A 22,054-nucleotide genomic window follows, 5' to 3' on the forward strand; every position below is an offset into this window, starting at 1 on the left:
CTACCAGAAAACTACTAGCGCTAATCAATGAATCTGGTAAAGTAGCAGGATACAAAATTAATGCACAGAAATCTCTTGCATTCCTATACACTAATGATGAAAAATCTGAAAGAGAAACTAAGGAAACACTCTTGTTTACCATTGCAACAAAAAGAATAAAATACCTAGGAATAAACCTACCTAAGGAGACAAAAGACCTGTATGCAGAAAACTATAAGCCACTGATGAAAGAAATTAAAGATAAAACAGATGGGGAGATATACCATATTCTTGGATTGAAAGAATGAACACTGTGAAAATGACTTTACTACCCAAAGCAATCTACAGATTCAGTGAAATCCCTATCAAACTACCAATGGCATTTTTCACAGAACTAGAACAAAATATTTCACAATTTGTATGGAAACTCAAAAGACCCCGAATAGCCAAAGCAATCTTGAGAAAGAAAAACGGAGCTGGAGGAATCAGGCTTCCTGATTTCAGACTATACTACAAAGCTACAGTAATCAAGACAGTATGGTACTGGCACAAAAACAGAAATACAGATCAATGGAACAGGACAGAAAGCCCAGAGATAAACCCACGCACACACGGTCACCTTATCCTTGATAAAGGAGGCAAGAATATACAATGGAGAAAAGACAGCCTCTTCAATAAGTTGTGCCGGGAAAACTGGACAACTACATGTGAAAGAATGAAATTAGAACACTCCCTAACACCATATACAAAAATAAAGTCAAAATGGATTAAAGCCTAAATGTAAGCAAGACACTATAAAACTCTTAGAGGAAAACATAGGCAGAACACTCAATGATATAAGTCACAGCAAGATCCTTTTTGACCCACCTCCTAGACAAATGGAAATAAAAACAAAAATAAACAAATGGGACCTAATGAAACTTAAAAGCTTTTGCACAGCAAAGGAAACCATAAAGAAGACAAAAAGACAACCCTCAGAATGGGAGAAAATGTTTGCAAACTAAGCAACTGACAAAGGATTAATCTCCAAAATATACAAGCAGCTCATGCAGCTCAACATCAAAGAAACAAACAACCCAAACCAAAAATGGGCAGAAGACCTAAACAGACATTTCTCCAAAGATATACAGATTGCCAACAAACACATGAAAGGAGGCTCAACGTCACTAACCATTAGAGAAATGCAAATCAGAACTACAATTAAATATCACCTCACACTGGTCAGAATGGCCATCATCAAAAAATCTACAAACAATAAATGCTGGAGAGGGTGTGCAGAAAAGGGAACCCTCTTGCACTGTTGGTGGGAATGTAAATTGATACAGCCACTATGGAGAACAGTATGGAGGTTCCTTAAAAACCTAAAAATAGAACTACCATATGACCCAGCAATCCAAATACCGGACATATACCCTGAGAAAACCATAACTCAAAGAGTCATGTACCACAATGTTCACTGCATCACTATTTACAATAACCAGGACATGGTAAGTGTCCACTGACAGATGAATGGATAAAGAAGATGTGGCACATATATACAATGGAATATTACTCAGCCATAAAAAGAAACGAAATTGAGTTAGTTTTAGTGAGGTGGAAGGACTTAGAGTCTGTCATACAGAGTGAAGTAAGTCAGAAAGAGAGAAACAAATACCGTATGCTAACACATATATATGGAATCTAAAAAAAAAAAAAAAGTTTCTGAAGACCTAGGTGCAGGACAGGAATAAAGACGCAGACATAGAGAATGCACTTGAGGATACGGGGAGGGGGAAGGGTAAGCTGGGACGAAGTGAGAGAGAGGCATGGACATATATAGACTACCAAATGTAAAATAGATAGCTAGTGGGAAGCAGCCGCATAGCACAGCGAGATCAGCTCGGTGCTCTGTGACCACCTAGAGGGGTGGGATAGGGAGGGAGGGAGACGCAAGAGGGAAGAGATATGGGAACATATGTATATGTATAACTGATTCACTTTGTGATACAGCAGAAAGTGACACACCATTGTGAAGCAAGTATACTCCAATAAAGATGTTAGAAAAAAAAAAAAGGCAGACGAGGACCAAGAAAGTGGGGAGCAGGGAGGACCCCCAGCCCCCCAGCCTAGACGTGTGTGCCCGAGACATGATCATTCAGTCACACTCTCGCCATTTCTCTCTCACACACACAGGCAGGAGTGCGCACGCACAGCAGGCAGGCCCAGCACGTGGGGAGACGGCCGTTCTCACGCACCGTGCGGTGTGAGTGGACGGCCATGCTCAGGGCAACCTGGCAGTGGACACCCAGACGTGCCTCACCCCTTGCTGGAACGGGCGCCCACCAGGGGCAGCGGAGCTCACCCGAGGTATGTAACCTGCCACTCCTGGGCCAGGGAGGAAGCCCACGGGTCCGTGGGGGAGGTCTCTAGCCCCCCGTGCCCTTGTTCCCGCACAGCAACCCTGGCTCTTTCAGCCGGTGGCCCCAGACGGGCGCCATCGGCCCAGAGGACGGGAACTAGAAGCAGGAGGCTGCAAGCTGCCACCTGGGCAGGTGTGCAGATACTCAGCACCATCGGACTCGAAGGGGCCTCGGAGGCCAGCAGGCAGGCATCGCACAGCCCGTCCCCGGGGCTGCCGAGCCCAGCCTGGGTCTCGCCAGGTTGGGGCTGCAGTGTGAGTGAAGCAGCAGAGCCGGTGCTCCCTGCAGCGGGGGTTGCGGAGGCGCTCTTAGGACGGCTGCGTCCTCCTCCGCGTCCCCCGCGGCCTCACAGACCCCCATGCCGCCTCCCTCCTGCTGCCGCGTCTCGGGGAGGCCTGGCGGGCAGCAGAGCCGGCACAGGCGCCTGGGGGGCGGAGTGCGGGCAGCCGAGGGGCCGGAGGGACTGCTCCTTACATGTAGTTCCGCACAGAGTCCGGCAGGATCACCACGCAGCGCTGCTCCTCCCTGAGCTCCTGGGCGGCCTTCACGGCCACCGACATGGCACTGCCGGCACTGCCGCCTGCCGGGAGGGTCGGGGTCAGACCCGGCGGGGGCGTGCGATGCGCGTGTGCGTGCCAGTGCGTGTGCACGCCCCAACACGCTCTGGAGGGGTCCTCGGTGGAGGGACCGGGCTCGGGGTGCTGGGAGGACCCCCGATTCTCACTGTCCACCCACATTCTCCTCGTTACCACCGACTGTCACGACCAAACCCTCCTCGCACAGAACCTCCAAGCCCTGCAGCAGATGGGGTACAGGTGGGCCGGGCAGCCCCAGAGCGAGGGTGTCCTTCCGGCGCTAGCCCAGCAGCTGGCAGAGGCCGAGCGCCCGGCGCCCCACTCACCGCACAGCAGCCCCTCCTGCGCGATCAGCATGCGCGCGAAGGCGAAGGCATCCTCGTCGTTGCTCTTGAACCACGTGTCCACCACCTGGGGGGCCGAGGGCAGGCGGTCAGGCCGGGCAGCGCCGGGCGCCGGGCAGTGGGGGTGTGGTGGGCGTGGGCACCACCGCCCAGGTTGCAACCTCACAGAGGACCTCGGTCCAGGAGGTCGTGACCCTCCAGGGATGCAGCCCAGCCCCTTGTCTGGGATCCAGGACTCGCATCTGCAGACCTAGGTCGCGCCCCACCCCCTCCTCCCAGGTCCAGCACACTGTGCACGTGGCCAGTAAAACCGCCCAGCAGCCCCGCTGAGGGCCACACTTCTAGTCTAGGTCTCTGACCGAAGCATCCTTTAGGGTCCTTAAAAGGAGCCTTCTCTGGGGTCCTTAGCTCTCCCACGTCGGCCTGCTTACCCGCTCCGGCCACCTGGCTCCCTCCCCCTGCCAGGGTGGTCTGTGCCACCTGCCACCCCCCAACGGCCTCTGTGTCTGCCCAACAGGGCCGTGGTACATGCTCGTCAGGTAAAGTACCGCGAGTCACCACGTCATGACCCCCGAGACTACTGCCCCGTGGAGCGCGGAGCTCGCGTCTCTGTTCCCGCTCAGCCAGGCCCCGCCCCCCCCCCCCCCCCGCACACCGTGCCCAGCTAGGCAAGGCTGTGGCCTGAGGTTGGGGCTTGTCACTGCCGCCCCGCCTACCGTCCGGTCCAGCACGGTGGGGATGAAGTCGTAGCCGATCCCTTCCACCTCGTAGGCCGTCTGCTCCGTCTGGTTCAGCTCCTCGGGCTCTGCGAGGATGGAGCCTTCGGGGTCCACCCCGATGATCTGCAGGGTGGGCAGCCTTAGGGCTCAAGTCTCACCTGGACGCACCCAGCTGTCATCCGGGCGCGGGCCCTGTTCCCGGACCTCGGGCACGAGGCTCGAAACCCACAAACCCAGGCCCGGGCGCTGGGAGATTGCAAGGTAAATGAATGTCCAGCTCAGGGCACTCGAGGGGCAGCACGAGGCTGGGGGAAGCGGCGTCCTGGAAAGCCTCTCCTGCGCGGGGTGCCCGAGGACAGCCCCAGGAGACGCCCCGGGACAGCGGGAGCCTGGGGCGAGGGGGCTTCTAGGACTGACCTCTCCTGGATGGCGGAGAAATGGGCAGAGAGGAAGGGTACGCTCGGCACCTCAAGTGAGGGTCTCTCTGAGCCCCTCCCCAGGCTCAGGTGCCCCTCCCCTACTCTCAGAGCCCCAGTGGGGCAGCGGTAGGACCTGAACCTGAGAGCTCTCGGCTTCTGGAATGACCCTTGGAGGCCACCCAAATGGACTCTCCCACCCCCAGCTCATCTGGGCGTCCAGGTTGCTGGGTCCTTTATCCCCGGGGCAGGCACAGGTACACCACCCCCTATATAAGATGCAAGGCCGTCTACGCAGAAGTGTCAGAAATGGGCACTTCCGGCTCTAAAGCAGAGGCCACTCTGTGGGCCCAAGGCCAAGGAGCCCGACAGTTAAGCCTCCAGCTGCAGTTCAGGCCGCAGGTGGGAAACGCGCACACGTCCAGGCCCACATCTCCCGGGCGGGGCAGGGTGGCGCCCTCGCAGCCCCTCACCTTGCATCCAGGGCACTTCTCCTTCAGCTTCCTGGCGATGCCCGTGATGGTGCCCCCCGTGCCCGCCGACGCCACCAGCATGTCCAGCCTCCCTGACAGGGGAGAAGGCATGTCAGGGAGAACATCCTCAGGCAGGAGCGGCCGACCCCCACTCTTTTGTTTTTTAAGCATCTTTACTGGAGTATAATTGCTTTACAATGGCGTGTTAGTTTCTGCTCAGCCCTCCACTCTTAATAAGAAGCAAGAAGGTCCTCAACCACAACGAAGGCAAGTTATCAGAAAGGGCAAAAGCAAACCTATTCTCAAATGTAAAGCCTCTCGTCACAGTCCTTCATCTCTGAGACACAGTCACAGGAACAGAGCCCCAGGGAGCCCCGTTTCAGGCTAAACGCGCCAGTCCCTGAAATCCCTGTTTGTCGTGAATCGAGAACGAGGTGACTTCCTGCAGGAGGTGGGCCCCAGCTGGCTGAGGGCTGAGCCCAGGGGGGCTCTTCACGCTTCCTTAAGCTGTTTGGTTCAGACGACGTGGATAAGTGAACTGAACTATCAAAGGGACCAGAATAAACCGCTCAGCTTGGCTCAGACGTCGTCTGGGCTCTCTCAGTGCCCGGCGGCCAGCTCAGGCACCTGCAGACAAGTCAGCGCGGGCACCCGTGCGGAGGCGGAAAGGCTGTGTTTACCGAATGAGAGGATTCTCACACATGAGACCTGGGTGAGCAAACGCCTGGGCCTTGCTGCCCGGCTCCTGGGCACGGAACGAGGGCACTTAAGCCAACGCTAGGCTCCAAACAGGAAGCCAGGGGTGCCAAGCCCCCGGCAACTCTTCCCGAAGACCTCTTAGGGAAACGGCCCGTCAGAAAACATCGCAACCCCCTCGGCCTCGGCACCAGCTGTGCGGAGAGGTTCCAAGCAGCCTCATGTCTGTAGAGAGTAAGCTAACTGCAGATGTCACCACCCCAGTTCTGCAGATGAGAAAACCCCAATGTTGAATTCAGTGCCCAGGCTGGGACTTGAGGCCAAGTGCCGTTCAGCAACGTGAAGCCCCAGCTGTGAGCCCAGAACCAGCCTGGGACACCCTTGTGCCCTGCACTCAGGAGCTCCTACAGGTCTGGAGGAAAGACTGCTAGGTAAACAGATACAACCACATGGTATGTTTGGCGCTATAGGAGAGGCACGGGCAAAGTCCAAGGGGGAGGAAACCGCTCTAGAGAAATGTTCTAGAAAGCACTTCACGGAGAGGGACATTGGAGCTGGGTTTTGAAGGATTAAAAGAGTTTACGAAGGAGCGGGCAAGTGACTTGTACACTCCCAGTCAAGATGGACAGCAGGGTTAGAAGTATACACCGTCACACTGCTGCAGGATCTCCTCGGCCGTGATGTCGTAGTGAGCGAGAGGGTTGCTGGCATTGCGGTACTGCAAGGAAAGAGAGCAAAGGAGTCGCGCTGAGGTCGAGGCACAGAGCCGGCAGCAGCCCCAGGGCGCCAGGCAAACAGCTCAGTGCAAAGCCAGGGAGGATGCCGGCAGCTCGGGGAATGGCCCGGGCACCTCAACAGACACCAAGCACGAAAACCAGCTCTCCACAAGGTGCGATTTCTGAATTAACCCAGACGTGGAGTGAGTGACAAAGAAGAGCTTCCAGTCAAAAGGTCTGCATGTATTTTATGCCTGTAGAGAGCTTCCCGGGTCCTCTGCAAAGGGCGTTCCAGCGCACTGAGCTGAGCCCTCGAAGCCGGCACACAGACAGCAGAGCCAAAGGCTTGGCCGACCCTGCCGGCCACACGCTGGGCTGGGAGAGGCCAGTGGCCGCGTCCCAGCGCGTCGGTCCCTCTGCAGCCTCTGCTCCTGCTGCAGATGTGACACCACCCCCAAGCCCCCGGCAGACATCCCCCAGGGAAGGCCCCACTTGGTCCCAAGCCTCTGGGCACACAGTCGCCCCCAGGGCCCGGCCCTCACCTGGTCCAGGATGTGAGAATTGGGGATCTCGTTCCTCAGCCTCCAGGCCACGCCCACATGTGACTCAGGGGAGTCGAATCTGGCGTTGGTGGGTGTCCTCACGATCTCGGCCCCCAGGGCACGCAGGACGTCCACCTGCAGAGGTACGTGGTGGCCTTCACCTCCCCACCGGGCCTACAGCGCAGGGGCAGGGGCCGGGGACATGCCCGCCTACCTTCTCAGTACTCATCTTCTCTGGCATCACGATGATGCAATGGTAGCCCTTCACCGCGGCAGCCAGGGCCAGCCCGATCCCTGGGGACAGCACATGCAGTGAGAGGGGGCCACAGTGCCCCCGAGACCCCGCTTCCAGCCCCAAAGGCCCAGGGGAGAGGGCGCTGCAGAAATGCCCTACGTCATCCCCTTCTGCCCTCAAATGAGGGGATAAGAGGAGAATGCGGAGGCAGAGATAAAAAGGCAAGTGCGCCCAGAGAAGAAAGCAGGCTGCCCACCATGAACCCCAATTCCTCCAGCTCTTACTGGGCGCCTGGGAGGTGACGATAGCAGCAGACGTTGTGGAGCCCGCGTGTCCCCGTCCCCAGCCCCACCACGGGGCCGGGGCACAGGCCAGGGCCGGACGCCTCCTCCCTGGTTCCAAAGGGGTCAGGGCCGCTGCCCAGGGCTGAGGGGAGGGGCCACCCCAGTTAGTCTGAAGACAGAACACGGAGCCAGAGAGGAGGGCTCTGGAGCCTCAAGATCTCCTGGAGTTTGCCCCACTCGGCTTCGGACCTGCTTGGGACCCACGACCCCTTTCTGGGTTTGGATGGAAATGTCTGTCCTGTGCCTGGCCTGCCACTGTGCTTTGGAAACACATAAATTGTCCGTTTTGAAGGTTCGCAGCCGGAGGGGAACTTTGCTTCAGGAGGAATCGAGCCTCAGGTCTCATCCGCCTCTGATTTAGGTGATCCTTAGATGAGACTTAACGGCGGTGCTGGAACGGGTTCAGACTCTGGGGGGCTGTCGGGATGGGGGTGAATATACTTTGCATTCGAGAAGGACATGAATTCTGGGGGCCAGAGGGTGGAGTGTTATGGACTCAACTGTGTCCCTCCAAAATTCATCTGTTGAAGTCCTACCCTGCAACCCCCCTCAGAACGTGACTCTAACTGGAGATGGGCCTTTGAAGAGGAGATTAAGGTTAAACGAGGTCATATGGGTGGGCCCTAACCCTGTATGTCTGGTGTCCTCATAAGAAGAGATCAGGACACAGACACACACAGAGGGACGCACGTGAGGACACAGGGAGAAGATGCCCAGGAGAGAGGCCTCAGGAGGAACCCGCCCTGCTGACACCTGATGTCAGTTGTCCAGCCTCCAGACTGCGAGATAATAAATGTCTGTTGATTAAGCCGCCTAGGCTGTGGGACTTATTACCGCAGCCAAAGGAAACTCGGACAGATTTTTACTACAAGGTGTAGTTGCCCACATAACAGACTCCAACATCACCAGTGCAGCTGGGACGGCAAGATATCAGAGAAAGCTGGGCGCAGCCACACACCTGCACACAGGTATCAGGAGCCGAGCGAAGTGCGTGGAGGGAAGGGAAGGGGCCGCCGGACGGACCGGCACGTGCAGCCCCGGGTCACCCGGGCCGGGAGCTCTGGCCCGTGGCAGCGCCCACCTGTGTTCCCCGACGTCGGCTCGATGATGGTGTCCCCAGGCTTCAGGGTCCCCTCGCGCTCAGCATCCTCAATCATTCGCAGGCTGATGCGGTCCTTCACGCTCCCGCCCGCATTGAAGAACTCACACTTGGCCACTGGAGCCAGAGACGCATCATGAGAGAGGAAGAGGACCCCGACCGCTAAGGGATGCCTGCCGTGCCGTCCCCTCCCCAGCACCCGATACGCCCAGGATGCAGGGACAAGCTTCGGTGGTCCTGAAAATCATCGCCTTTCCATTGCCACCTCCCACACCTGATGTGGGTGAGGGTGCTTGCCCACGGGAGCTTCTGCCACCTGCCCGTCCCACCCCCCCATGGACCACGTGGCAACTCCAAGTGCATGAGACAGAGCAGCCTAAGGAGCCCCCCCAACTGGATGGATGGAGCAGAGCCACCCCCGTGACGCAGCACAGTCCCGAAGAGACTTGCTGGGCGTGCAGGGGGTGGCCGACTGGAGCCAGGCTTGAATCAGGGCAGACAGCCCCGCCGTACCCAGCGGATCATGACAGACGACCTGATGTCCTGAAGCCACAGCTCGCCCGTCACACCCCCAGACCAGGACCCACACACCTTCCACACCTGCCTCCCGCCATCTTCCCCACCTAGCAGATACGACGTCCTCTCCCGTGCCTAAGCCTCTGCTTCTGCTCTTCTTTCCTTGGGGGAGGGCTCCCTCCCACCTCTCAAAAACATGCAGTGTTCGTAAAAGGGGGAGAGTGGCACCAAATGTGACTGAAGGCCCAGGCCGGCCTGCAGCACCCACAAAATAAGCTCCTCCTGCTTTGTCCTGGTTTCTGAAATCCACAAGACCCAGAGAGGCCCCTGCCGGGACAGGGAAGGAGGGGCTCTTGAATGTCTGACCGCTGAGGAGCCCTGCACCCCAGACTCTTGTAGGTCACACACTTGAATTACTGGTTAGAAAATTCTAATGAGCCCCTGGGAAAGCCAACAGAGACGCAGGGATTCAAGCTGATCAGCCGTGGGCAAGCCAAGTAACCAACTGGGGGCTCGGTTTTTCCATCTGTAAAATGGACACAGTAAAACCTGCTTCAGGGGCTCCTGCCAAGTTGACGCGCACGCAGCAGGCCCATGCCTACGGGGTACTGGTTACTGGTCTCTATTATCTGATGGAGGAGCACAGAGCAGACGATAGCTCTCCTGGGCTGTTCTGATACACCCCCAGCAGCGCCTGGGAGTGCGTACTGCTTGTTGCTTATGAGAGAATTCTTCACCAGAGGCGTGCGCGGGAAGCCTCTGGTGGTGATGCCTCTGGGGTGAATCGACCACGTGGCCTCGGTCCCTCCCCTAGGAGGTGTTGACCCCCAAGGACCCCCACGCCCTCCCCTTCCCAGCTCTCTCTGCCCCAGCAGCACCGGGCCTGGTCCGCCCCAGGGCCTCTGCACCTGTCACTTCCTCTGGGACAAGGCTGACATCTACCTGGGCTCCGAGCTGGGAGAACAGTGGAGGTGAAGAAAGGCCCCCACCCTCTTGTGTTCCTGGAAACAGCCTCCTGCAAAGAAGTCCCTTCTCCATAGGACTTGGATAAGACTCTCAGGTGATCCCCACGTGTACCAGACGCGGCTCCCAAATGCCCACTCTGTCTCCTAAGCGAGACGCCAACTGTCTGTCTGAGCACCGGGGCAGCCAGTTCCTGCCTGGCGGATGGCTGGGACCCTCATCACAAAACCCGCCCCGGCTCTCAGGTCAGCCCACCCCACCCACGGCATGGCTGCCCCTCCCTACGAGAGTCCGAGACAGAACGGCGCCGCTCTGCTCCGGCAGTTGCCGGCTTAGAGCACCGCCTTCCCGGCTCGGGTTCTGCCCCCGACATCTGCCCGGACACGCTTCCCTCCACAATCCAGGCCTCAGCTCACAGGCCACGGCCTCCTTTACACGACTCCGGCGAGGGCTCGCTCACCCTCCAGCAGCCCGCCCTGTCCTGTGTGCTTCCCGACCTCACCTGACGTGGTCAAACACCCCTCCCGCAGGGTGTGAGGGGCCCACCCGCGCCCCCGGCCTGCGAGCCGCGCGCAGGAAGCCGGCACTCACGGAGCTCACACTTCAGGCCGAAGTTCCTCCCAATCTTGTTAATCCTCACCATCGGGGTATCCCCAATCTTCTTCAGGATGTCTGGCAGGATTTTGGGAGACTTCTCCCTAAAACAGAGGAGTCCACGATTACTCAGAAAAACAAAATGGTACCAGCCTTGGCAGGCCCGCACATTCTTTTAAATAAATCAAGAAGTAAAGCCAAGAATTGCCTTTCATGAGGAACTGGGTGGCAAGTACACGAATCCACATTTGCTGAAAGGTCACACACATATGCACGGGCAAGTTCACCTCAAAACCTATGAAAACGAATGCAGTTTAGTGAACAGCTGCACCAACGTTTCCGGGGTTTGAAAACGCACTGTGGTAACAGATGGTATCAGTGGGCAGCTGGGCGAACGTCCCCACGACCTCTCTGTATGATTTTTGCAACTTCATTTGAGTGTTATTTCCAAATAAAAAAGTTAAAACAAACAAACACTGATTTCAAAACATCACGTCCTGGTCCACCTTTTTAGGTTTTTTTTCTTTTGGCATATGGGATCAAACCCGCGCCCCCTGCATTGGAAGGCGGAGTCATAGCCACTGGACCATCAGGGAAGTTCTGATCTTTTTAGGTTTTTGATCTTCAATTCATCTCCTCTCTCAGCACCTGCCTCCTGGGATACCTCCCTTCCTTTTCTTCGATGAAAAAACTGGTGGGGACCCCTGGACAGAGACCCCCTCAGATGGTCTGGCCACCGGGCAGTGACAGTGACAGTGACTGCAAAGAGCCCACCCAGGCACCTGGCATCACTCAGAGTGTCTGGCACAGGTGGCAGGAAGCCTGATACTCAGACCAAAGAACAAAGGCCTCTGGCGGGTCATCTCTTGTCCTTGGGGCTAAGGTCAGGCGAATTCCCAGGTGGGCCTCCAGGCTCAGAACGGGATTCGCTTCTCATGGACCAACTGTCCCCCTTCACATTCGAGTGACTGCCCCCCCCCCCAGTGGTTCTTCCAGCTGAGCAGCCAGTGACAGGTGACAGGAAGGTGTGGGACAGCTCAGCTGCTGCTCAGCTGTGCACGCTGTGATACCTGCGTTTCCTGAGTGGCCCCCACGATGTTGCCTCCATCCTCATCCTCAGGGACCGACTATTCATTCCCGGAATATGCAAAACTGACGTGAGTTCCAAGAAACTCAATGGCTTCCTACACCCTGGATTTCTCAGGTGCCATCCCCACAGCTCTCACGCTTGCGTGAGCCGCGGTCCCCACTGCAGGGACCCGTTAACCATGTAGATTCCTCCCCGCTCCCCGGGAATGCCGCCTTCCGCCCCGGGGCCCACACAGGCAGCAACACGGCCTGGCTGGAGCCCAGCTGCACCCTCCAAGGTGGCACGGATGCCCCGAGCCCCCCCAGAGGCAGGCTTGGCCAAGAGAGGTGCGGAAGTTGGGGTGAGGGGAGAGCCGGGGCGGGGGCAAAGGGCTCCTGACCCCAGACTTGGAGGGAGACCAGGCTCTAGGGGCGACCTCGGGGTTGACTTATTAACTAGTTAAAGCCAGGGCAGGAGGGGTAAACACCTGGGAAGCACTGGAGGGCGGCTGAGTCATCCACCCCCAGCAGAGGTTGTAGCGGCCTGAGAACGGGGAGGCCCAGCCCGCCCCTGCGGAGAACTCAGGGCTCCTGACTCAGCACCAGGTGGGGGGGGGCGGGGGGGGCGCAGAAAGTCACCTGGGGAGCTTGCCTGAGGTGATCGGGCCAGGCCTGGGGAGGGAATTTAACACCTTATCTCAGCTGCTTTCCCTGTGACAGCCCAGCAGGCTTCCGGGAGCAGAGCCCTACAGCCCCCTGGAATAACCTGAAACCCCCTCGCCTGGCAGGGCGCCTGGCTCTGCTTCCCCTCCGCAGCCCCTCCCCTCCCTCTGCTGCTCCCATTCTGTTCCTTGTTCTAAGCCCACCCTACCTGGGAACCGTCTGGAACCCCTTCCCCAGATATCCACAGGGCTGGCACCTCCTGCCCATCCAGGTACCGGCTCTGAGGTCTCCCCAGGCCACCCATCTCATCACCCCTGTGCTCTCACCACCGGGATCGCCTAGGCTGCCTCGTCCAGGGACCCGGGTCCAGCGTCCTGACAGCGGGTGAGCCCCAGAGCCTCAGGCCCGGGCCCAGCTCCTCATAACCTGAACTGGGACAAGCAGTTTCAGGATGGGACAGCAACCCCGCCAGGGCGTTTTAGGAGGGTCAGGCCACCACGTGAAGCGCAGGTGTGATGCTAGGTTGCAGCCTGGATAGGATGGTGTCCCAGCCACCCCAGGCCCAGTGAGAAGCTCACGGAGCCGTTTCACCCCCTGCTTTGTTCTGGAAGCAGGGGCTCATGCCCTATGGCCGGCGGCCAACTTGGCCTCCTGAGCTCCCAGAATCGAGGTATGTTTAACGCTGGGAGCTTCTGGGTTTGTAAATGTTACTTCGGTCCATTGGCCCCAGTGAGGAGAGCACCCCTCCCCCTCCCCCTCCCCAGTTCTGAATCGAAAATCAATAATCATAAATGTTGGTACAGCAGTGTGTGAAGGATAAGAACCAAACATCCAAAAGGCATGTTCTTCCGACTCCTTTGTTGTATTTCTGGGAGAGAACACTAAGGAAATAAAGATAATCCTAAGATTTAGTGAACTCAGTTCGAGTTTCATGATGGCTCAGGGATTTTTGCCTTTTTTTTTCCTTTCCCACTGATTGATCTGATTGTGCACCTAGAACAGGGCACACATATAGTAGGTGCTGTGACTAAACGAACTGCATTTTCCACTGCAGTTATTCATAATGAGATCATTGCAGACACGTGAATACCCAAGAGAGGGCTTAAAGTCGCGGTTTATTCATCCAACAGTCTCAGTCCAACCACAAAGACCCCACTACAGAGAAATATCTCACAGCCTGGAGTTGAGCAGAGAAGGGCAGGCATGATCCTAACTACAAGAGTGTGCAACCGGACAGATCTGGATCAGAAACCTCCCCCCCCACCTGTCACTCAGAGCGTGGGACCTGGGCACATCCCTTTATTTATTGAGCATCCGCTCTTGGGAGGCACTGAACTAGGTGCTGCTCTACAGCACAAACGAGCCTTGGCCTCTCTGAGCCTTGGGGGACTCAGCTATAAAACACCTCCCACCCCAGCTCACCATCCATCCAGAGCGACCACAAGGGACGGGGGTGGTGGGGTGGTGGTTCACACCCCAGGTCCCTGTGGCGACCTGGCTTCAGGTAGCAAACTCTTCCCCCATCTTATGGTCATAAAGGGGACTCACAGAGCAGTGTGGCGATGTGGAGAGTTGGTGGCAGGCCTGCCCAGCTGCCAGGAGCACCTGCTCGGGGCATCGGGACGGATCCACAGGACCTCCTTGTCTCCCGGAGGCTCCTTTTCCAGGCTTCCTTTCCCCAGGTGTGCCCCTGAGAGGTGGGGGCACCCTGCAGACCTCTCTTCTGCTTGGGGTGTCTCAGAAGGCATGGTGGGATCTGTCAAAGGCAAGGGGAAGAGATGCCGTCAGTTCGGGCAGTTTCCAAACACCTGCAGAAGGGCCTGCTTCTCTGTTGCCTGTCCTGGGAATCCTGCGCGCCCGGCCCCCACTGGGCGTGGAGCTCCATTCACTGAAGTAGCTCGGCAGGAAAAGGCATAACTACGCAGGCACCAGCTGTGGACAACAGCTGGGCAGCTTCTCAAAGGGTTAAGCACACAACTACCGTGTGACCCGGCAACTCCACCCCTACGCATATAGCCAAAGAAAATGGAAACATAGAGTATGTGCCCGCCGCATTCATAACGGCACTATTCACAATAGCAAAAACCTGGAAACAAACCAAGTGTCTGTCAGCGGATGAATGTATAAACAGAATGTGGTTTCCCCACACAGTGGAAGAGTATTTGGCCATGAAAAAACAATGAAGTTTTAAAATCTTCTCAACATGTGAGCGCATGCACACGCACACAGACACACACACACAGCAACTATGTAGAGGTGATGAGTGTATTCATCTTGATAGCCTGATTGTGCTGTCTTTTTGTAATGTATACATAAATCAAAACATCACGTTGTACACCTTAAATATATATATGACTTTTATATATCAAAGAGATCTCAATAAAGTTGTTTGAGAAAGACTACATTTAGGGGCTCCCCTGGTGGTCCAGGGGTTAAGACTCCGCGCTTCCAATGCAGGGGGCCCAGGTTCGATACCTGGTCAGGGAACTAGATCCCGCATTCCATAGTGAAGATCCCGCATGCTGCAACTAAGACCCGGAGCAGACAAGTAAATAAATATATATATTTTAAAAGACTACATTTATATGATGGAAATAACAAGAGGAAGATGAAGATGTTAATAAATATATTTTTACCCTAAAAAAGAAGGAATGAAACATTCTGCGAAGTCAAATAAGCCAGAAGAATATTGCATGACTCCACCTATATGAGGTACCTAGAATAGGCAAATCAGAGAGACATGAAGTGGAATAGAGATTCCCAGGGGCAGGGGGAGGGGAGTCACTGTTTAATGGGTACAGAGTTATGATGAAAAAGTTTGGGGTACAGATAATAGTGCACAACATTGTGAATGTGTGCATTGCTACTGAATTCAGAAACTTATGAATAGTTAAACAGTATATTACATGTATTTTATCAATTAAAAATCTCATGGAACCTTAAAATAGATGACAAAAAAAAAAAAAAAAAAGAAAGAAAGAAAGGAAAGGGAATGGGCACACTCAAAGAGGCTGCAGCCCTGCCCAGCTCCTTCTGGTGACGATGAGCAAATGCCCACCTCTCATCTTCAGAAACCAGGACTGAGCTCAGCCGCTCGGCTGCCGCCCTGTGATTTCCCACACTGAACAGAGGACCGGTCCACGGCCGGCGCGGAGCCATCACTCACCAGGCTGATGACCGAACACTCACCACGGCTCCAACTCCGTAAGGAGCAGTGAAAACGAAATTGAATGAGGTGTCTTGGATGGAATCCCAGAACAGAAAAGGGTATTAGGGGAAACTAAGGAAATCTGAATAAGTAGGGACTTTTGTTAACCATAATGTTCATTCATTGTAAAAATCGTAAGATGGTAATAATAGGGGGAACCGTGAGTGTGAGGGGGTAGGTACGTGAGAACTCTGCTCTCTCCTCAACTTTTCTGTAAACCTAAAGCTCCCCCCACCCCAAGTCTCTGGAGCCCTGTGGGTCTGGAAGGCCCCTGCGAGGAGCTCAAGGTAGGGGATGTGGCTCGGGGTGACCTCTGAATGCAGCCCTCACCACTCCTCCAGCCCCCAGCCTTGCCCCTCTGCTCCCCAGGACATTTCGGCAGGCAGTTTGCTGTGAAAAGCTTCGGTGGCCCAGGCGGAACTGGGCTGAAGGTGCAAAGGGCCCCTCACTTGGAGGTGCACATGGAGGCTCGTGGACCCGCTGGATTTCTCCTCGGGAGCGGCCCCATCTAGGTACCGCCACCATCAGCAAGGGCAGAGGCCGCCCCAGCTGGTTCCCTGTCTCCCAGCGCAGGGCCAGGTGCAGACCAGCGCCCAGCAGGTCGCCCCAGATGCCCAGGCCGGAGCCTGCGCGCCGGGGAAGCGGAGACCCCCACTCTTGGCAATCACATCCGTTTCAAATCCACGAGGCCCGCGGCGCACGGCTTTCCGGGAGAAACCAGCCTCCCAGCCGATCTGCCCCCAAACGTGCCTAGAGCAGAGGTTCCTTCAAGTCTTTGGATCAGCAAGTACTTTTTCAGGCGTTCAGTTCCCCTCGTGAAACCACGGAGGGACGTCCCCGCGTCCTTCTTCCACCTTTCAAAAAGCCCCCGAGGTAAGCGGAACACTGCCTTCGCTCCGCGGTGCGCCCACGGGTAGGTGGTTCTTCCGTCGTGCAGAAGCGCCCCTGTCGTATACCTCTCTCCCCATCAGAGGCCGACAGGCCGGCAGCCCCCTGGCCAGAACACCCCGCAGACCTGCCACGCAGACGCAGGCAGCCCTGCGCCTCCTATGTGGCGACTTGCCTCGCCTGTAGCGACCTCCCGAAAGGTAAGGGGCTGCTGGAACTCAAATCGAGACCGACAGAGCCTCCGTGGAACCCACAGGCACTCGGCGGGACCCTCGCTGGGCGACCCGGGTTCGAACCCGCGGATTCAGTCCAGTGCAGCCCGTCTCAGCTCCCAGCGGGCACAGCTCCCCGCGGGCACAGCGCCCTGCGCGCCGACGCACGTGCGTGCTGGGAAGGCGGGCTCCCCTGACGCGGTCCTGTTGGCTCCTGCCGCACTCCAAACCCCAAGACCCTCCTGGGGTCACGCCCCCCGCGCCCCCCAGCGCCCTGCACGCGCGCACCAGTCGGCCAAAGGGGGCCAGTTAGGGCCAAGGGTGCGGAAGGTAGTAAACTCCCGTTTCAAAGGGAGACTTTTCAGGCGGGTAATTGAGACGCTACAGAGGATCTGGAGACCGCCCGGTCACCTGGCCTTTGGGGATACCGTTTGGGATAAACACCCCCAGGTAACTCTTGGGAGGCTAAGTTTTGCGCTCCCGCTCCTTCCCCACTACCACTCCCCATTCTCCAGCTCAGCCATCCGCCTAGCCTAGGGCTCGAAGTGGGGGTCTCAGGGTCTCACCCTCCCCCATCCCCTTAGTACGTGCTGGAGGCAGGGCCCTGTTTGCCCTGCGCTCCCTCCCACCGCGGGCAGCCACCTCCCGCGCAGCCTACGCAACTACATCAATATTTTACACCCCGCCCCCCCCCGCCCACTCCACAGAACTGGCAGAAAAGAGCAATTTTCGAGACAACCATTTCCCATCCAAAATGCAGCGAAAAATCAATGATGCCACCATTAGAGCGCATCTTCCGAAAGTCTCAGCTCGACGCCCCCCGGCTCGCGCCCCCTGCCGTCCCCTCCGCAGCCGCAGGAGTTGGAGTGAAGGCCCTGGGCCACGTGGGCGCGGAACCCCCAGCTTCAAGACAGTGTGGACTCGCGATAAGGGGAGGGTCCTGGACGCGGGGGTCGCGTGGCCAGCTCCGCGGCTGGCAGATGTAGATGATGCAACACCGGCCCAGCGGTTGCCGAGGCGAGGACCCCGTCCCAGACCCCGGCCAGATCCCTCCGCCTAGGGGTGGAGCGAGTCACGGTCCGGCAAGTGCTCACCTGGACCGAGACCGGGAAAAAGCGGCGGGCTGGACGCGTCCGGGAGCGGCGAGCGGTGACCCGGAAAGCGCGACCCCGGGGCTGGGTGGCACCCTGGGGACCGGGCGGCCAGAGTGGAAGGAAGGCGATTGGCCGAGAGGAAGGGGCGGGGGCCGGCTTCCGGCCAATCCCGAGTTGCGGATCGCGCGGCCACCACCTCTCTCGTACCCGCCTCTCGCCACGCCCACCCGCCACGCCCCCACCCCTCCCCCACTGCCGCACCTTGGGTCAAGACCCCACCCCCATCACCTACTCTCTTTTGACGCAGCCGTGGGCCGTTGGCCTCTGTCCCCTCTTCTCCCCTCACTCCCGGGACCCCAGCACGCTCCGCCTACCCCTACCCTCTCCCCACCTCCCGCCCCGGGACCCCAACCCGAACCCCGCATCCAGGGGTGTGCGAACACTGTACCCAATGTCCCGATTCTGTTTTACTTGGGTAAATCCTTGCTCTGCGGGAGTGTAATAAATAAATATTGATTGATGAGTTAAAAACGTGCGGTCTGGAGAGAAGAAGGACTTGGAAGGCCCTGAGGATGAGCCTCAGCACGCATCCCAACTGCTAGGTCCCCTCACGCTGGCCCGGTCCCGCGACCACCGGACACGGTTCTGTCTGGTCGCGGGACCCCAGGGGGCTGAAAGCTGCGGGCGGACCCAGCGCGCAGACAGTAGGCGCTCTGCACCTGGGCTTCGGATCCACCACGGCGGGTTTGTCCCGACTTATTTCCTGCCCCTCACGGTCCAAGGGCCCAGCATACACAGTGCTTCGCCGGCCGAGCCCCTCTGTCTGCCCAGCCCGGTGACCGCTCCCATCAGGGAGGGAAGCTGAGCGCACGTGGACATGGCCAGAAGCCACAAAGCCGCTGGGAGCCGGGCTGCCGGCAGGCTCTCACGGGCGCCTAAGGCGCCAAAGGCTGACGGCCAGGATGGCCCTGGTCGCTGGGAAGGCGACCGCTAATAACAATATTCCAGACTGGGTGCTCTCGACTTTTAAAGAGCCTGCCTGCCTCTTGAGGTTCCGAGCTGAATGGAGAATCCCTGACCCTTGAGTTTCTCCTGCACCGTAGTGACTAAGTGAAAGGTGGAGCCGCCAGGCTTGGGCAGACACACAGGATGGAGTTACTTGGCCCAGCACCCAACTGTTTAGTGCGCTGGCCACGTGCCCGCATTGCTCCCAGCGCTGCATGGGAAACAGAGCAGGCTGAGACAAATGGCCTCTGTGCCTGTGGGGTTGCTGTTCTAGGGGAGGGGGCTCAACAGACATCACTTCATAAAAAAACTTCCACTAATGACACTGATAATAAAGAATGATACAGCGGGGAATGGAGAAAGACAGGAGCGGCAGAGTCCCAGATCAGGTGGTCAGAAGTCTCTGTGGACAGGTGACCCTAGAGCAGAGAGCTTAGGCACCACATCTTGTCCTGGAGAAGGATGTCCCCGGCTGAAGTTAGCCAGTGCAAAGGCCTGGGGCAGGAAGAAAGCAGGGTGTCTGGGGAAGCAGGGAAGGTCACTGTGGCCAGAGCAGAAGCAGGTGCGGTCAGAGGTGGGAGGGGAGGCGGAGTCCAGGCCACGATCTGGACTTTAGCCTCAAAGACCTGGGGCGCTTGGGAGGGTTTCCAGTGGGGAGTTTTAAATTACGCTCCGAATTATGTTATCTTGGCATAATTTCAGACTGCCACAAAAGTGGCGGGAATAGTATAAGAATTCCCAGATACTCAAAGATTCCCAGATGTTAAACTTTTACTAACCCCTGAATCTTTGAGTGTGATCTTACTTGGAAATAGGGTCTTTGAGGATATAATCAACTTAAGATGAGGTCATAGTGAATAAAGAGGGGAGCTCTAAATCCAGTACGACTGGTGTCCTTACAAGAGGGAAATTTGGACACAGACCCACAGAGGGGAGATGGCCATGTGAAGACAGAGGCAGAGACTGGAGTCATCCAGGCACAAGACAAGAACACGCAAGCAACAGGAGCTGGAGAGGCAGGAATGACCCCCGCCAGAGCCTCAGAGGGAGCACGGCCCTGCGGCGCCGTGATTTTGGACTTCTGGCCTCCAGAGCTGTGAGAGACAATGAACTTGTGTTGTTTTAAAGGGCAAGCATAAAAATTTAAAAAAAATTTTTAATGTAATTTTAGAATGTCAGAAAAGTGGTATAGTATATAGTATATATATATACTATATATATATATATATATATATATACACACACACACACTATAGTATAGTACATACTATAGTGGTATAGTATATAGTAAAATACTATAAAGAATTTCCAGGTGCCCTTCATCCAGATTTTCCAAATGTTAAATTTTTATTATGTTTGCTTTACACTTCTCTCTCTGTGTCTCCCTTAGATTCTTACATATAAAGTATGTATGTAAGTCTTTGTCATCAATTTATCTACCATCTATCTATCTGTTTTTTCTGAATGGTTGAGAGTAAGTTGGAGATACAATGTCCCTTTACCCCCAAATACTTCAGTGTGTATTTCCCAGAAACAAAGAATTGTTTCCTATAACCATATTTCAACTGTCAAAATCAAGAAGTTAAGCTAAAACTGCTTTGAAAAAATAAAAGACTTTAAAAAACAAAAAGTTAACGTTGATACAAAACTATGATCTAACCAACAGACCTTCCTCAGTTGGCCAATCATTCCCACAGTGTCCTGCATAGCCAGTCCCTGACCACGTGCCACATTCAGTGGCTCAGTCTCTTTAGCTATTCTTTGTATTAAGACAGTGACATTTTTTCTTCCTTCCTTCCTCCCTCCCTTTTTTATTTTGGCTGTGCTGTGTGGCTTGTGGGATCTTAGTTCCCTGACCAGGGATTGAACAGTGAAAGCGTGGAGTCCTAACTACTGGACGGCCAGGGAATCCCCAGGACACTGACATTTTTGAAGTGTACAAGCCAGGGATTTTGTAGAATGTCCTTGGTTTGGTCTGATTCCACCCAGGGGATGCACTCTGGATGGAGACCACAGCAGTGGTGCTAAGTCAGCGTCTGAACTATTGTTTCTTTACTGATTTTCCTGTGTTCCTGCATTCCCTCACTTCCCCAAAGATCATTAATTACTGAGACCAGTTTAAGGGCAAGCACTGTGGCCAAGCTTAGATCACAAAGTGGCTTAGGGGACTTCTTGGGTGGCACAGTGGTTGAGAATCTGCCTGCTAATGCAGGAGACACGGGTTCGATCCCTGGTCCGGGAAGGTTCCACGTGCCATGGAGCAACTAAGCCTGTGCGTCACAACTACTGAGCCTGCACTCTAGAGCCTGCGAGCCACAACTACTGAGCCTGTACGCCACAACTACTGAAGTCCGTGTGCCCTACAGCCTGCGCGCTGCAACTACCGAGCCCGTGTGCCGCAACTACTGAAGCCTGAGCACCTAGAGCCTGCACTCAGCAACAAGAGAAGCCACCACAATGAGAAGCCTGCGCACCGCAATGAAGAGTAGCCCCCGCTCGCCACAACTAGAGAAAGCCCATGCGCAGCAATGAAGACCCAATGCAGCTAAAAAATAAATAAAATACAATTTTAAAACAAAAGCAAAAACAAACAAACAGAAAAAAACAAAGTGGCTTAGGCCAAAAATGGCTTCTCTTGTGTTGAGAAGGCCATGCCTGGTTCTCTTTCTCCAGGGACCCCCTACCCTATCTGCTTGCACAATGTGTCCTTGTTATGGGCTGAACTGTGACCTCCCCAAGTTCATATGTCAAGTGCCGCCCCCCAACACACACCTAAGAATGTAACTATATTTGTGCATAAAGTCTTTGAAGAGGTGATTAAGTGAAAAAGAGGCCTTTAGGGTAACTAAGACTCCTTGACCAAACCTTGGTCAGGCTCCTCTGAGCCCTCTTCTCCACTAGCATCCCCCCAACACCTTGTCTTGGGCCTGCCTAGGCCACTTTTAGCAGGAATCCTGCTAAGTCAGTTTAGAGAGACTGCCCCACCCCATATCTGGTCTCCCTTGACATTCGATCAAGGTCCCCCCCTTTTGATGTAGAAGTCCCTGGCCTGCCTTTAGCAAGAACTCTACAAGGTCTGTCTATCAAGAATCTCCCCACCTTAGGGCTTCCCTGGTGGCGCAGTGGTTAAGAATCCGCCTGCCAGTGCAGGGGACACAGGTTCGATCCCTGGTCCTGGAAGATCCCACATGCCGTGAAGCAACTAAGCCCGTGTGCCACAACTACTGAGCCTGCGTGCTGCAACTACTGAAGCCGTGTGCCTAGAGCCCATGCTCCGCAACAAGAGAAGCCACTGCAATAAGAAGC

General features: G+C 55.9%; 1 protein-coding gene across 3 annotated transcripts in view; it reads right to left on the minus strand.

The window, feature by feature from the left end:
- Positions 1 to 17,872, minus strand: part of CBS (cystathionine beta-synthase) — a 33,493-nt gene extending 15,621 nt beyond the window's left edge. For 2 of the 3 annotated variants that reach the window (XM_067739591.1, XM_067739589.1), the window contains exons 1-11: positions 17,744 to 17,872; positions 13,890 to 14,097; positions 10,608 to 10,714; positions 8,520 to 8,654; positions 7,074 to 7,153; positions 6,860 to 6,994; positions 6,250 to 6,319; positions 4,906 to 4,997; positions 4,014 to 4,139; positions 3,280 to 3,364; positions 2,853 to 2,958 (exon numbers count right to left, since the gene is read on the minus strand). In XM_067739591.1, coding sequence (XP_067595692.1) covers positions 2,853 to 2,958; positions 3,280 to 3,364; positions 4,014 to 4,139; positions 4,906 to 4,997; positions 6,250 to 6,319; positions 6,860 to 6,994; positions 7,074 to 7,153; positions 8,520 to 8,654; positions 10,608 to 10,714; positions 13,890 to 14,089 — 1,136 coding nt within the window. In that variant the 5' untranslated portion in view covers positions 14,090 to 14,097; positions 17,744 to 17,872. The remainder of the gene's footprint in view (positions 1 to 2,852; positions 2,959 to 3,279; positions 3,365 to 4,013; positions 4,140 to 4,905; positions 4,998 to 6,249; positions 6,320 to 6,859; positions 6,995 to 7,073; positions 7,154 to 8,519; positions 8,655 to 10,607; positions 10,715 to 13,889; positions 14,098 to 17,743) is intronic. The other variant, XM_067739590.1, reaches the window with a different exon arrangement.
- Positions 17,873 to 22,054: the final 4,182 nt, after the last annotated feature.

This window comes from Pseudorca crassidens, chromosome 5, assembly GCF_039906515.1.
Source record: "Pseudorca crassidens isolate mPseCra1 chromosome 5, mPseCra1.hap1, whole genome shotgun sequence".
In the NCBI taxonomy this organism is placed as follows: domain Eukaryota; kingdom Metazoa; phylum Chordata; class Mammalia; order Artiodactyla; family Delphinidae; genus Pseudorca; species Pseudorca crassidens.